Raw genomic sequence first — 15,555 nt, 5'->3', positions numbered from 1 at the left:
GGTATCCACATTTGAGCCCGATTAAATCCGGATTCGTGCCTGGTAGTCCCACATTCGGGACTAAATCTGGATTCATGCTGGGTAGTCCCACATTCGGGGGCAAAACACTCCCTAAACAATGGTGATTCCGTAATGACGTTCTTAGTCTAATTATTATTATATTTTTTCATCCGGTGTCCGGTATTCACATTTGAGCCCGATTAAATCCGGATTCGTGCCTGGTAGTCCCACATTGGGGTGCAAAGCACTCCCTAATAATGGTGATTCCGTAGCTAAGGGCCTCGAACTCGAGACCTCTTGGTTAATGATGGAGTAATACCAACCACTGCACCACAACCCTAGTTGATTTGTTAGTCTAATATTATCTAGAGAAAAGACATCATTTCCCCTCCAAACTTGGCACGAAAACTCACTTTAGCAACTAAACTTAACTTGTAATTATTTACCCCCCTAAACAACTTATACATCAATTATTTTGAACGCTTACGTGGCCCATACAGGTTGAGAGGTGGGTGTTGTTCACCACTCGCCGTCCGATAGGTCCACGTCATTAATTTTTTTTTTTAATTCCTCGAAATTTATTTTATTATTTCTTTAGTTTCTCCTTCTTTTTCCTTTTTCCCTATTTTCTTTTCTTTTTCCACATTCATCCATGGTGCATCTTCACTTTAATGGCAAATTCAAGTTTCCTCCATTAAAGACGCACGGTGAGCTTCATCATCATCACTTCTCCTTCACTCCACAATCCATAAATTAACAACATCAAACCATACCAAACATTATATACTTCTCTCCAAAAACGTTATCATTTTTCACCCATTATTACTATTATTAGCAAACCCATTTCTTCCATAACCATTTTAGTGGCTCTTCCTCAAAATTAAAGACCATCCCATTTGAAGGACAAAAGCGTGCAATTTCTTTATTTTTTTGTTGTTGCTACGCCCCGTCCCTCCGCCCCCACTCACCCCTCCTCTCCCTCTCCTTCTTCCCCATCGTTTCAAGCTTATTACAACAATTCAAGTGAGTCTTTTGCTTTATGTGCTTTGTAACTGAAGATATGAAGCTTCAAAGGACGAATTGTAACAAAAAGTGAAGAAATAAGTGATTTAGATAAGTGGGTATTGTTTAAATTGGGAAATTTTCGAAATGGATTTGAACAACAACAACATACCCAAAGAAGGTATTCTTTCTTAGTGGTAATAAAGTAAAGGTGAAGGAATCGCAATGGCATTAAAATCAGTACTCAATTCTTCAATGCCATTAACGTTAACTTATTTTGTTCTTCAATGGCATTATCGTTAACTTATTTTGTTCTTCAATGGCATTAACATTAACTTATTGTATATGCTCTCTTCAATTTATCTAGAAAAAGAAAGGAAAAAAAATTAAAAAAAGAAGAAGAAAGAAGATGAGGATCGAGAGCAAATATAGGGGGAGGATGGGGAAGGAGGAGTTAGAAGAACGGGAAAGGGAAAAGATTAAGAAAGACAAGGAAAAAAGTTAATTTAAAATAGAAAATAAAATATTAAGAAAATCTTAATATATCATCCAATTAGAAGATGACATCCGTGACAAATTTAACCACTTTTAGTGTTATTTTTTTCATCCCACGCGCTTTTAAGAAATTGGTACACTTTTTTGCCACGTCACCCATTAAGGGGGGTAAATAATTACCAGTTAAGTTGTTTAGGGGGGTAAATAATTACCAGTTAAGTTTAGTTGCTAAAGTGAGTTTTGCTGCCAAGTTTCAGGGGGAAATGATGTCTTTTCTCTATTATCTATTTGTAGTTAAGTCACTTATTTATTCTTTCTAACTATTAAAGTTGGCTCGAAAGTCTATATGAACAAAAGTTAGATTAATTAAAAAGAATTATTATTATATTTTAGGAGATTAATTAAAAAGAATTATTATTATATTTTAGGACGAGAATGATCATAAATTTATATTTCGTATGCCAAGGAAATTTTGAAAAATAACAAAATAATTCGTTTGATTTTGATGCAAAATCAAATCGAAATATGAACGTCCTAATTAGAATTGCCACTTCAAAAGACCCTGCTATTTTTGGGTCATGATTGTGTTTTGGATTTTGTACTAGTCACTCAGATAAAACCGTCTTACAATATAAATGGTAACGTTGTTATTATTTAAAAATTAATTAATTTTCCTTTTTACTAGAGTTCTTAATATATTTTTAAATATGTACTAAACACAAAATTTGTTATTTTTATGCAATTTTTCTTTTCTATAATTTCTAAAATGAAAATTTAATACCTAGCTAGGCCCTGGGGTAACTGAACAACTCTTCTGGAATAGGATATTGGAAAGGCTAAGGTTACGCATAGCCCAATCTCTACGGTTTTGCTTGGACTTTCATACACATTCTACCTACAAAAAAATTGCATAACGGATGCTCTAGGGAACAAATATTAACTTCAATCCAAACATCAGGATGTAATACAACAATAACATATTCAATGTGAAGAATACACATACCATATTCTTACTTTATGTGACGTGGAGAGATTGTTTTCGATAGACTTTGGCTAAAAGCAATTTTCAAAACATGTTTGATAAACATGAGTAAAAACTATGGTGAAAATATCGTAGGAAAAAAAAGTTCTAATAGCAAAAATAATAAAGATAACCCAAGTAAAAAGAATAATAGTAGTAATACAATTAAAAAATAATAAGATAAAAGGCATCAGTAATGTGTATAAGTAGCGGATTTCAACTTTACTTTATACTACTTCGATGTCAATTTTTACTATTCAAAATTTTATTAAAATATTTTTCAATATAATAATTTTATTACTTTAATTTTTTGATAATATTTTGCCTAATAAAGCATTTTTGCTGAAAAATAAGACTCCATTTGTTGGACTGGCGAACCAAATTGTTACAAAGAACGACACGAGGCAATACATCAGCAAGCATGCAGAAAGAGTCCACTTGGATAAAAAACCATTTCAGAATAGATTTAACATGTAGCCCTCCCCACACCTTTTTCACACAGTTTGTCACTGTTATCACCTTTTCTTTCTATTATTACGGAACAGTAACTTAGCAATATTTTCGAAATCGAAGCTTTTACAAAATCGAAAGTATAAATCAATGTAAAACGAAATGCCCGAAAGAGTATACAAAAATATTTTTAAGGAATAGAAATCCACAATGCCTGTTTATTAAAAAGCCCCTTAAATGCACAATATTTCCTCCCGGGATAGAAGGATTTCACTCACCGGTGTGTTGGTACTTCAAAAACTCCGATGTCGGGCCCGAACCACTTAACGACGTATCATCACACAAGGAATTGGGAAGAGGTTTGCAGCTTTTCAGAAAGGTTTGCAACCTTTCGAGAAAATATTCGTTTTAAAAATAATTAAATAAATAATAATTAATTAAATTAAAATTAAAGGAATTTTGATCCAAAAAGATTATCAATCAATCAAATCGAAGCCGAAGCGACGACGACATGAGAGACATCTTCTTGACTAAGCAACAAGAAGAGTACCAGTTATAACTTTTCTTTTCCATCGCGACAAATGCTTATTTAAATGAAAAGCGAGACAACTCATTTTCTCTCCACTTCTTTTCCCTCAATTTCCCATTCAACCTATCTATTAAACACAACACTTTCTTCCCTGTAGCTCCAAATATATAATACCACCATATCCCATTACCCCGACTCTTATTTTCTCTTTCTTATTCTGCATTTTTTGTTTTGATTCGGAATTCTTTTTCTTTTTATGGGTTCATTTGTACCGTCAAAATCTCTGTTGAACTAAATAGAAAAAGCATATATTCGGTTTCTATCTCTTTCTATTCAGAAAAACACTACCGCTTCACCATTTTGTATCTTCTCTCTCTAGAGCTTTATTTTCCTGATTCTATTTTTTGGGTTTTGATCCTTACTACAAGATGAAGGTATCTATGATAAATTATTTATTCCCTTCACGTTCTTTTTTTTTTTTCCTTCCCCTTTTTCTCAGTGAACTCATTAATGTAATCAAGATTTTGCCTTTTTACCATTCCACTTTTGGAATATTTCACAAGATGCTCAACCTTTGCTTTGATTACTACTTTTGGGTTTCATTGATTCGGTGAAGTTCTTTTAGTTGATCGGTGGTTGATCCTTCTGTCTTTTGAGTTGTTTGTTCTGTTTCTTGAGTCTAACACTGCTATTGGTACTTGGATCTTTAATCTTCTTAACTGTGTTGCTGTCCTTTCTTGTTTGGTTGCTGGTACTGTTTTTTACTTACCTTTTATTTTTGCAAAGATTTGATTTTTTTTTTTTTTTTGGTCACTTTGTTATGCAGAAATTTATCTTGAACTTGGAGGTACATGATGTAAGAGACAAGCGCAAGGCCTTGAAGACGGTGTCTGCTCTTCCAGGTAGTAGAAAGTGTTTTTTTCTCCTTACATTTTTCACTTATCAAGATTTCAAGTTAAAATGGTGAAAAATTAATTCTGCAGCTCCAATATTAATTTTTTCGATCCAAGTAATTTATTCACTTAAATGGTGTGAGACATAAACTCGTGATACTATGGTTCGAACTGTAGGCCGTTGCTTACAAGCCATTTCGCTTGGTACAGGTGGTGAAGACTAATACTCCTTACGTTTCAATTTGTTTGTGTGGTCTGGACTTGACACAAAGTTATAACTAAGATTTATGAATCTTGTGCTTTTAAATTAAAGATACGTGAAATGTATCAAATATCCTATAATCTTGTGGTCAAACATGCCATGTGAAAAGTTAGAATAAAGAATTGCCGAAAAAAGCAAAAGGATATTCTTTTTTAAACGAAATAAAATGGAAATGAAAGTAACACAAACAAATTGAATCGGAGAGAGCATCAAGTAGTGTCATCTGACACCTCTTTGTTGATTTTTTTAATCTCTCTGTATATATATAAGTAATTCTTTGATATGAGCATGTATGTGTTTAGCAAAAAGGGAAAAATTTAATTTGGGTAACCAATTGAGTTGGTGGTGACTCATTGTCGAAGGATTAGGAGGATCCAATATCGAAGATGGTACTTGGATTAGGTACTAAGTCATTCATTATCATTAGTCCCCGAGTTGGATTCTACTTTCAACTAGTTGGAAAGAAAAAGATGAGTCAATTTTTTCATTGGACCATTCTGATGTGGCGCCATGTCAAGTGGGTCCCCTGCATATGTGAGCTGTCCTCCATTTCAACCTCCATTTTCTTCCTTTGGAAAGATAAGTGCTGAATGCGTGGTTATTACAGTTTGGGATTCTAGTTATGCATGCCAAACTTGATTCTTTTTTTGTACTTGTTAAAGTTGCTTTTAGTTTGGTGACGATTACGAAAGCCCTACCTAATATGGTCCTAAGAAATCATGCCATGAGTAGTTGTTCTATCAGCTTCAGTTGCTTCAGTATTTTCAGTAGTTGGTCAATTTAATTTGTTATAATGGCCTAATGCTCTTTGGAGGGAAATGATTTGCTATAGACTAATAGAAGTAACCAAATCATGAAGAAAATGCGATGGTACTGTAGTAACAGTCGAGATCTGGTGGCAAAGTTGTTCCCAATGTTTATTTTGTATAAAAGCAAAATTCAGTTAGTAAAGTCCCTTATCTCTTTTGTACAAGAGCTATTTGATGTGATATCTCGAAGCTGCAAAATGAGATTAACCGGTGGATGTTATGATGAGATCTTGCAGGAATTGATGAAATTTCAATGGATATGAAAGCGAAGAAATTAACCATCATTGGGACAGTTGATCCAGTAAGCGTAGTGAGCAAACTACGGAAATTTTGGCCAGCGCACATAATCTCAGTAGGACCGGCCAAAGAGCCAGAGAAGAAAGAGGAACCGAAGAAAGAAGAGGGCAAGAAGGAAGAGGCTAAGAAGGAGGGCGAGGGAAAGAAAGAAGATGCTCCGAAGGAGGGCGAGGGCAAAAAAGAGGAGGGTAAAAAGGAAGAAGAAGGTAAGAAGGACGAAAATAAGAAAGACGAGCCCAAAAAGGATGAGAAGAAGGCAGAACCACAGCCAATGCCGGTGCACATGCCAATACCGTTCCCACAACATCAACCTTATCAAGCTGTGGTTGGCATGGTACCACCCTATCGGCCATATTATCCTCCTCCTCCTCATATGCAGGCTATGCCCTACAGGCCATATAATCCTCCTCCGGTGCAAACATACTATCACCACAGCATGGAAGAGAATCCTAATTCATGTGTTATCTGTTAAACTGGTTCGGAGAATGGAATTAATCATATATATTATATACATAGCTCTCCGTTCTTCTTGTTTTTAGTTGGTCTCGGGTTATATAATTATATTAGCATGAACCGAGAGTAACATTCAAGAACAGAGAAAATCTATTGTGAATACACAATGATGCCATATTTGTCTTTTCAGAATCTAAGAATTGTGTATAGAGAATTGAATAAGAGTTTTGCTACCCCTTTTTCTTGTTCTTTCTTATAAAGAGATTCGACTAGATATCATTGCTCATTGTGCACCCTCTATTCTTGGAGTTATTAGTAGTACAAAGATCTTATGCTTGAATGATTTGCTGGCAAGTTGCTTTATGCATGTAGTTTTCTATCTCTCCAATACCCCCATGTGCCTACTTAATACTATAAGACAAATTTCACAGGAGCATACTCTGGCATTTCTTTACTTTTTTCATAAAAACATAAATTGGTGCTAGCCATGCTTCATTCCACAAGAAAACTGAGCCATTATGCCATACTCTTGTCATTTAGGCAATGATGGGGACCCTTCTTTTTCTTTTGTTTAATTGAAAATAGTACTAGCAAACTTTTGTAGTGTACATTTAATTTTGTTGAAGACTGCGTGACAGCTATAGAAAAATCTTTGACCGCAGGCTTCTATTGAAGTGGAATGCCATTGAGCCCCTAAATTAGCCATCTAAAAGTTTGGACCATAACTAAATAGACGTCCAGATTCAAAGTGTTGATCACTTCTTAATATTCTAGATTTTACTATCTGACTTTTAAAGCAAGTCCCCACCATTAGGATATGACTTTAGGACAAGTTTTTAGCCGCTGAGAAGAAAGATGCGTGAGAGAAGAAGGAACACCTATTGTCCGTATGATGTAACATGTCACTTAGCGCTTAAACATCTTTTTCTTTTTAAGTACATACATTTGATTTTCCCCATACTTTTCCTTTGAATAAAATTAAGAATTGCTATTAAGAAATAAAAATGGGGGAGGTAAGGGTGATATTACTCTAAGCATGAGCGAGATTAGTGCTACGAATCTAATATGGAAGAAGATTTAAACTAATAAGCACATTTTCTAAAAATCGCTTTATTTTAAAAAGATTTTTTTTCAAAAGATTTTTCAAAAAGATTTTAAAAGTTTAGCATGTTTAATAATTAATTTAAAAAGACTTTTGAGCAAGAATTAGTGTTTTGTGTTTTAAAAAGTGCTTTACAAGTGTATTTTTCTCGAAAAGTACTTTTCAAAAAGTCTTTTAAAAAAAATTTTTTTTTAACACTAAAATATTTCATTCTCAAGACTTATTTTCTCCCAAAAGTTTGCAAACACTTCACTTTTTTTCAAATAAAGACTTATTGAAAAAATAAGAAATGCTTTAAAAAAATAAGTTTTTACCAAAACAAATGTTATAACTCTATTGTTGTCTTTAATTCCCTCCGAGATATTTACGATTCACCAAAATCCGTACTATATATGCTATGGTATCGTTGAGTTAAATATTGTTGCGTGAATATGCCCTTCACCTTTTCCGAAAAGAATATCAATATTTAAATAAACTATAGTCTGTTAAAAGTAAGTGTTGTGAATGTCTGTACTTTACATTTTATCTTTTTAGGTGGTCTCGTAAATGGATTAGTCGGCTTTTTCACTCTTTCAAAGATTGCTTCTTTTACCTATATATGTTTGGTCATAAAAATTATTCACTTTATTCTGAATTTTTTTCCCACTTTTTTCCGGAATCGGCGTTTGGCCATAAAAATTTCGAATATAACTTGAAGTTGTATTTCGGAATACCAAAAACTCAAAAAACTTGTTTTTAAAAAATATTTCACTTTTTTATAACTACATTTCACCAAAAACTACAATTTCAAAAACTATGGCCAAACACAACTCCAACTCCAAAATTCCAAAAAAAAAATATAGACAAACGGGGCCATAGCTTTTTTTTTTTCTTCACGTTGCAGTCGATTGTGGTATGAACTGACGAGATACGAACAACGTAACATCGTTGTTAGCAAAAACCATTGCATATATTATTCAGTGAAATGCAGCATTGCGAGAATGAGTAGCTTACTTGCGATAAATGATTATTTAGGGGTCGTTTGTAGGATGGATAGGATGAGATGGGATTGGAATTATCCCATGTATGGTTGGTGGGATAACTGCATCGGTATCTGGGGGCCGATCTACGTTGGTGGCAGGGTGTTGAACACCCTCGACAAAAAATACAGTGTATATATAGGTTAACTCAAGTGGTCTAGGGTGTTCAAAATTATCTCTAGTATCCTAGGTTTGATTCCCATCGACAACATTATTCTAATATTTAGCTTTTGTTGTTTTTTCGAACCCCCTGAGGGAATCCTAGATCCGCCAGGTATCCCACCCTATCCCATCTACATGGGATAACTTAACCTCCTACCAAACGACCCTACAGTGAAACTAAGGTGCCCGATAAATTCAACTTTTAATAGTATAACGTACTCTATCAAACCATAATTGAGAAAATCATTAGTAGCATGAAATTAGATAAATAGTAAAGTGCCACCACAAGTATTTTAAGATGTTTGAGATCTCTCTACAAAAGTTTTGAGTTCGATTTTTTAATTGTAGAATTTTTTGGTAAGTAGCGTTTTACCCTTTGGGGCCTATCAACCATGATTTCGAACTAATCGAGCCCAATAATTTTTGAATATCGAATGCTTGAAGGGTCCGGAACCAAAATAACCCAAAAAAAAAAAAGGGTATGAACCAAAATACCCCAGAAAAAAAAAAGCAGTAAAAAGTACCTTTAACGATGAAAATCATGCTAAAGGACTTAACGAGACGGACCCGTTAGTCATTTAACGCATGATTTTCATGCGTTATTGGATGTTCCGTTTTTTTTTTTTTTTGTTTATTTCTTTGCTTTTTACTTTCTTTCAAACTTTTTTAAATACTTTAGCCATAGATTAATAATGCTTCGAGAAACCAAAACTTGAATATTTTATATAGAACACCTCGATATTTTTTTCTCGCGTACAATAATGTAGGCCCAATACATCAAGGATACGTAGACGTTAGGATAGTCATTTTAGGGGTTGAAAAGGTGCCGAAGTAGTTTTGTTTGAAAAAACTTAGTGTTTTTTCCATACTTTGACCAACGATTACAATGTGTGTCAAGACTCAAAATGTCAATATTTTATATAGAACCCGATATTTTTTTCCGGGTACAATAATGTGGGCCCAATACATCAAGGATACGTAGACGCTCGGATAGTCATTTTAGGGGTTGAAAAGGTGCCCGAAGTAAGTTTTGTTTAAAAATTTTTAGTATTTTTTCCATACTTTGACCAACGATTAGTCGTGTGTCAAGACTCCGAAACGTCAACATTTTATATAGAACCTGATATTTTTTTCTGCGTACTATAATGTAGGCTCAATACATCAAGGATACGTAAACGTTCGGATCGTCGTTTTAGGGGTTGAAAAGGTACCCGAAGTAAATTTTGTTTAAGGTTTAAGTGTTTATTTTTTAAGGTTTTGATTTAAGCGTGTTATTTTTTAAACAAGACATAACTTTATTTTGAATATAAATCTAATTCTAAAAATATAAGGTGAAAAACTAGTTGAAAGTGGTCAAACTTTAGATGGTCATAACTTTGCGCTCGACGTCCGATTTAGGCGTTTTTTTTTTTGAACTTTCGTATTTTTTCGAGATCTATGCGGACAAACGCCGCAAGGCGGTTTGGCCGAGCCGATTTTTTAAAAAAACACCTTTTTATCCCATTCAATTTCAATTTTTTTCCAAATTGGCGTGAAATTTTCAGTTTTATTTACTTATAAGATGATGATACGCAATAGATTTCAACGTAAAAATTTCGTGGTAATGTAGTTGTGAATGTCAATTTCACTTCGCGGTTTCAATTTTTTGAAAATAAAGTCCGACTAATTTTCTCGACATATAAAGTTGACTAAAATAACCTTACAAATAAACAAAACTTACTTCGTGCACCTTTTCAACCCCTAAAATGACTATCCGAACGTCTATGTATCCTTGATGTATTGGGCCTACATTATTGTACGCAAAAAATATCGTGTTCTATATAAAATATTGACGTTTGAGTCTTGACACACGACTAATCGTTGGTCAAAGTATGAAAAAAACACTAAGTATTTTCAAACAAAATTTACTTTGAACCTTTTCAACCCCTAAAACGACGATCCGAACCTTTACGTATCCATGATGTATTGAGCTACATTATAGTACGCAAAAAAAATATCGTGTTCTATATAAAATATTGACGTTTCGGAGTCTTGACACACGACTAATCGTTGGTCAAAGTATGGAAAAAGCACTAAGTTTTTTCAAACAAAACTTACTTCGGCACCTTTTCAACCCCTAAAATGACTATCCGAACGTCTACGTATCCTCGATGTATTGGACCTACATTATTGCACGAAAAAAAAATATCGGAGTTCTATACAAAATATTCAAGTTTTGGAGTCTCACAAGCATGATTAATCTATGGCTAAAGTACGTAAAAAAGTTTGAAAGAAAGGAAAAAGGAAAGAAAGAAAGAAAGAAAGAAAAAAAAAAAAAAAAACAGAACATCCAATAACGCATGAAAATCATGCGTTAAAGGACTTAACGGGTCCGTCTCCGTTAAGTCCTTTAACGCATGATTTTCATGCGTTAAAGGTACTTTTGTACCTGTTTTTTTCCTGGGGTATTTGGTTCATACCCTTTTTTTTTGGGGTTATTTTGGTTCCGGACTCATGCTTGAAGGAGAAAAACTTGAAGGTAAAATAATCCTTTCATATGAACAAATTACTTAAATATTGACAAGAACAAAAAATAATCCCATAGAGAACTGTGGTGAGAGGAAAGCAAGATGTGTATCCACAGTTTGGAAAATTGCCAGAAGCTGAATTTGTGAATAGAGAAACAACTCATATAGGAAGGCAGTGAGTGAAATCCTGGTGAAAAATCATTTGAGGCAAAAATAATTTTTGAAAATTATATATCGTTTAGTATTCGAATAATTTTGTATAGTGGAGTATCAAAATATAAGATAAAGTTAACTTGAAGGGAGTAAGACGGTGACTACTTAACGTCGCCTGTCAGTAAGAAATTAGTTTTGTTTACTAAGGTAGTAAGGTACACAAGTTTACTGAAAAATATTTCTTGATAGATTGGATTGAGGGCGACTTAATTAGTTTTCATTTTTTTCCTTTCTATTAAGGTGTTTTTTTTTATTTTTTTTTATTTTTTTTATTTTTTGCAACATTAAAAAGGAAAGGCTTCTCTAGTACTGACAGTCTTCACCATGCTCTAAGGGAATAGTCTCTTTTTTTAAAAAATAAAAAAAACTATTTATTACGGACGTATTTTTTTCAAGACATCTAAGAATAATAAGCATATAAAATAATTCATTTCATATTTAGTAACTTAACAGTCTGCTGTTCATGGTGTGCCCATATGTTAAGAATGATCAATGATTGCTGCAATTTTGCGTCAGCAGAATGTTATGGGCGGCATTTGTGGACAAAAGCAATCAGAAAACTATTTGTTTCGAGTATTGAAGGATATGTCATGACTACGAAATTTCCAATTTTCACGTATATGATCTATCCTTATCTAGTACGTCCTATCACTTTTGATGCCAAATACGTATACAATGCACACGATTTTTTCTTGTATCAAACGGATTTATTTATTATGGATTCGGGTTATACTGGGGTGTGTAAGTATTTCTTTCCAATACATGCAACTTTTCGGATTTATTTTAAAGAATTTGTGTCAAGTTTTTGCAGTAATATCACACCCAATATTGAATATATAGAGGGCTACATCACTTGTCTATCTTGGTTCATCTGCAAAAATAAAAGGACATGCTTCTTTCTTTCGTAGTTGTTATTTCCTTTTCCTATTAAGTTGATTAACAAACGCATGTAAGCAATTTTGTCATGTTATTTCCAACTAAGTTAATTGATCAAAAAAGTCTCCGAAGAGATAATATAGCTGAGTCGCCAAAATGCCACAATTATAAAAACACAATAAACATGTTTGAATCACAGTAACCATGTCACTACCCCTCTTGTTATAAACTTATTTAAAACCTCTCTTGAGTAAAAAAAATTTCTTAATTTTTTTTTCTTTTTAAAAATAGGTTTTAAATTTAGTTAAGAAAATAATTAATTTTTTCAAAATTTTATAAAAATTTAGCTTTTTTGATTTAATTGAAAAATAAAAGTGTCCTAAGAAAATGAAATCATGAAAATCAAGATTTTTTAAGACATTTTAAAAAAATAATCAAGTTTTCTTATATTAAAAAAAAATCATTTTCGCTTTTTTTTCTTTTTAATAAGTTCAATGAAAAAACAAATTTTCATTTTTTTTTAAAAAGGGTTTTAAAAACTTTTTTTAAAGAAAATTCAGTTTTTTAATCCATGTTTTTAGTTTTTTATTTTTATTTTTAAATGCTAAATTAAAAAAAAGACCGCGCATTTTTATAAAAAAATTGGAAAAAAATTAAAAAAAGAAGAAGAAAAACAAATAAATACATGTCTTTCTTTTTCATTGGATAAATGACGAAATAAATAGTATTCTAAAATATTACGTACTATGTTGTCCTATACCAATGTATTGTATTCGGAAAGGACTCAACACACACCGCACAATTTTTTGTACTTTAATTAAAAACAGATGCGCATAATGCACAATTCTTGCATCATTGAGGGGCATGAGTCATGTTAGTGATTTTGGACTTCAATTTGTACTTTTTTGCTATAATCAAGACAATCTACATGAGCTCGTCATGCTTCCCACTATTTTATGGAAGTTTCCTTAATATTACTTAGTTAATAAAACTAAAAGATTGCATTATCAAGTTATCTCTTTTCTATTCGAAAAAATATATAGGGATCGGAATTAAATTCCTAAATAAGGGAATGTAAGATAAAATTTGAATTCCGAAAACTTCAGAAATGTTTCCATGAGCTAATTCTCATTCTGACGAAACTTATATCGGAAATTCAATTCTCAAGTATAAAAAAAAAAAAAAAAAGAGTAGTAGAAGAAGATCAAAGAAATCATATACTACCATTAACTTACTAGCGAGCTTATATAAATTTGATCTCTAGTTTATGATTTCCAGCCCTTTTCTAAGTACTTATTACTGTTTATAGAAGAATTTTCAGAATTGCGCTTTATTCTCCTAACTAGTGATTTTACTTGTAATGATCAATCTCAATTGAGAACATATATTCCTTATAATATAGTGAATGCTTTGAGAATCTTCCAGATACGAAAAATTCCTCTTTGTCGTTGAAATTATATGTTCATTAACTTTTTGTTCAATTGCACGCCATTTCGAAGATCTCTCTCTCTCTCAAAAGCTTATTCGCTTTTGGACAATTATTGATTACAGACAATAATTCAAGTACTAGTAGCAAATAGTAGTGTCTATCAAAAACCCCATAAGCAGAGGAAAAATTAGAGGCTGATTAAGAACTTGGATTTTATGGGTCCGGAATTTTAGAACTAACGCCTTAAAATGTTAATAACTGAATTTGAAATACAATTTTCCTACACATTCAATTGATTTTTAACACTTATATAGTATTTAAGTCAAAACTATTAAATTTAGCTGAACCCATAACTTAAGTCGATGGTCCACCCGGAGAAAAAGGCTCTTCGTGACACGGAATGGCAGCTTAATGAGTCACTTGATGGATATGCAAACCTAAAATCTAGACTGTTATTATGTTAATGTCATTAGCTAATAATATTCCTCATGTCTAATGAATAAAAAATGTTCGACAGGATACAATTGATGTCATATCAAGTGTAGTTACATCACTGCAAGTCTGCAACACGGTTGATTGTATAATTTAAAAATTTATGTTACTTTAAGTAATAGAGGTTCAAACCATACAAACACATAAAATTAGGTTTCCTAATATAATAAGTGTTACAAATCTTTCTAGTTTCAACAACTCTCATGGACTTAAGTTCAATTGTAGGTGCTAAAATAAGTTTTATTACATATTCCTACGCATTACTAAAAGATTGGAATTCCATAAAATAACTCCAATGGAAAAAAATTGTGTAAATTTGATTATTCAAGTTCCCCAACGAATATGCACCAGATTAACATTACTGACATTCCACACTCTTTGTTTTTGAGTCATATGTAGCATAAGGATACACCACAGATTTTGATACGTAGTCTCTTTAATTTTTAACAGTAGTTGAATTCAACTGAAAAATAAAGATAGTATTAATTACAAACCCAAATCCTATGTCAGCTAGATACATAAAAATTGACTCAAATCCGATATCAGATAGATACATAAATCAAAATGTAAATAATACTATAATATTTTTAGAAGAAACTACAGTAAAACATGTTCTCCTACTTATAAAAGAACTAGCAAACTATGCCCGTGCGATGCATGGGTTCCAACACGATTAATTTGGTTACTCAATTTAGTTAGCCTTTATAGTTTGTATATTTTGCAAAGGATACTGTGATTTTCCTTAGTGAGTCTCCATATTTTTTTTTTCTTTTCGTCTTATTTTTCCCCTTAATTTCTCAATTATTGTTAAATTTTTTCTTATTTTGGTTATGTCCGCCTCTTTTTATATTTAGTAAATTGACAATTCGAATATCCTACATGTCAAGTTTATAATCACAAGATTCAAAGGATATTTTATTATATTATGCACATTTTTACTTTAGAACCACAAGATAGTCTATCTTTATTTCTTAAACTCCGTGTCTAGTCAAACGTAGACAGTTAAATTGAGATAGAGGGAGTATATGTCAAATGAAAGAAATGAAAAGACAATTGAGATACTGTGGACACGTGGGGACTTAAAAAGTAAACACATAAGAGATAGTATTAATGTTAAACTTCTGAAATGTACACATGTTAGTCCTGGCTTAGAGTACAATTTCAGTTGCTTTTTGTAGAACTTATTGTTGCTGTGTTCGTCTATTTGGGCGTTTGTTGTTAAGAAATAAAAAAAAAATTGTCTTATTTTGATTAGGTCCGCCTCTTTTTATATTTAGTAAGTTAACAATTCAAATATCCTACATGTCACGTTTATAATCACAAGATTCAGAGGATGTTTTATTAAATTATATACATTTTTAATTTAGAACCACAAGATTTGAAAATCTATTTTTATTTCTTAAACTCCATGTCTAGTCAAACGTAGACACTTAAATTGAGACAAAGGATGTACATGCCAAATAAAGAAAATGAAAGGACAATTAAGACACTGCGGACCTGTGGACACACAAGCGGTAGAATTAATGTTCAACTTCTGAAATGTA

At 32.4% G+C, this 15,555-nt stretch overlaps 1 protein-coding gene across 2 annotated transcripts; it reads left to right on the top strand.

The window, feature by feature from the left end:
- Positions 1 to 3,724: 3,724 nt before the first annotated feature.
- On the top strand, positions 3,725 to 6,444 carry LOC132063859 (heavy metal-associated isoprenylated plant protein 39). 2 transcript variants are annotated; one of them, XM_059456591.1, is made up of 3 exons: positions 3,725 to 3,931; positions 4,324 to 4,399; positions 5,698 to 6,444. In XM_059456591.1, exons 1-3 carry the CDS (start codon positions 3,926 to 3,928, stop codon positions 6,228 to 6,230), a joined length of 615 nt encoding a protein of 204 aa, XP_059312574.1. In that variant the 5' UTR covers positions 3,725 to 3,925; the 3' UTR covers positions 6,231 to 6,444. The 2 variants fall into 2 exon arrangements, with proteins under 2 accessions (XP_059312574.1, XP_059312575.1); XM_059456592.1 differs by lacking the exon at positions 3,725 to 3,931 and having other exon boundaries at positions 4,318 to 4,399.
- Positions 6,445 to 15,555: the final 9,111 nt, after the last annotated feature.

The sequence above is a fragment of the Lycium ferocissimum genome, chromosome 7, assembly GCF_029784015.1.
Source record: "Lycium ferocissimum isolate CSIRO_LF1 chromosome 7, AGI_CSIRO_Lferr_CH_V1, whole genome shotgun sequence".
Lineage (NCBI taxonomy): Eukaryota > Viridiplantae > Streptophyta > Magnoliopsida > Solanales > Solanaceae > Lycium > Lycium ferocissimum.
Note: the sequence above shows the minus strand (reverse complement) of the source record. Positions and strands in the feature narration are given on the sequence as shown.

Bases quoted from the DNA above. Each gene is read 5' to 3' on its own strand.
- LOC132063859 (XM_059456591.1), top strand. The intron at 4,400-5,697 runs GTAGTAGAAAGT...GAGATCTTGCAG, and splicing joins GACGGTGTCTGCTCTTCCAG to GAATTGATGAAATTTCAATG.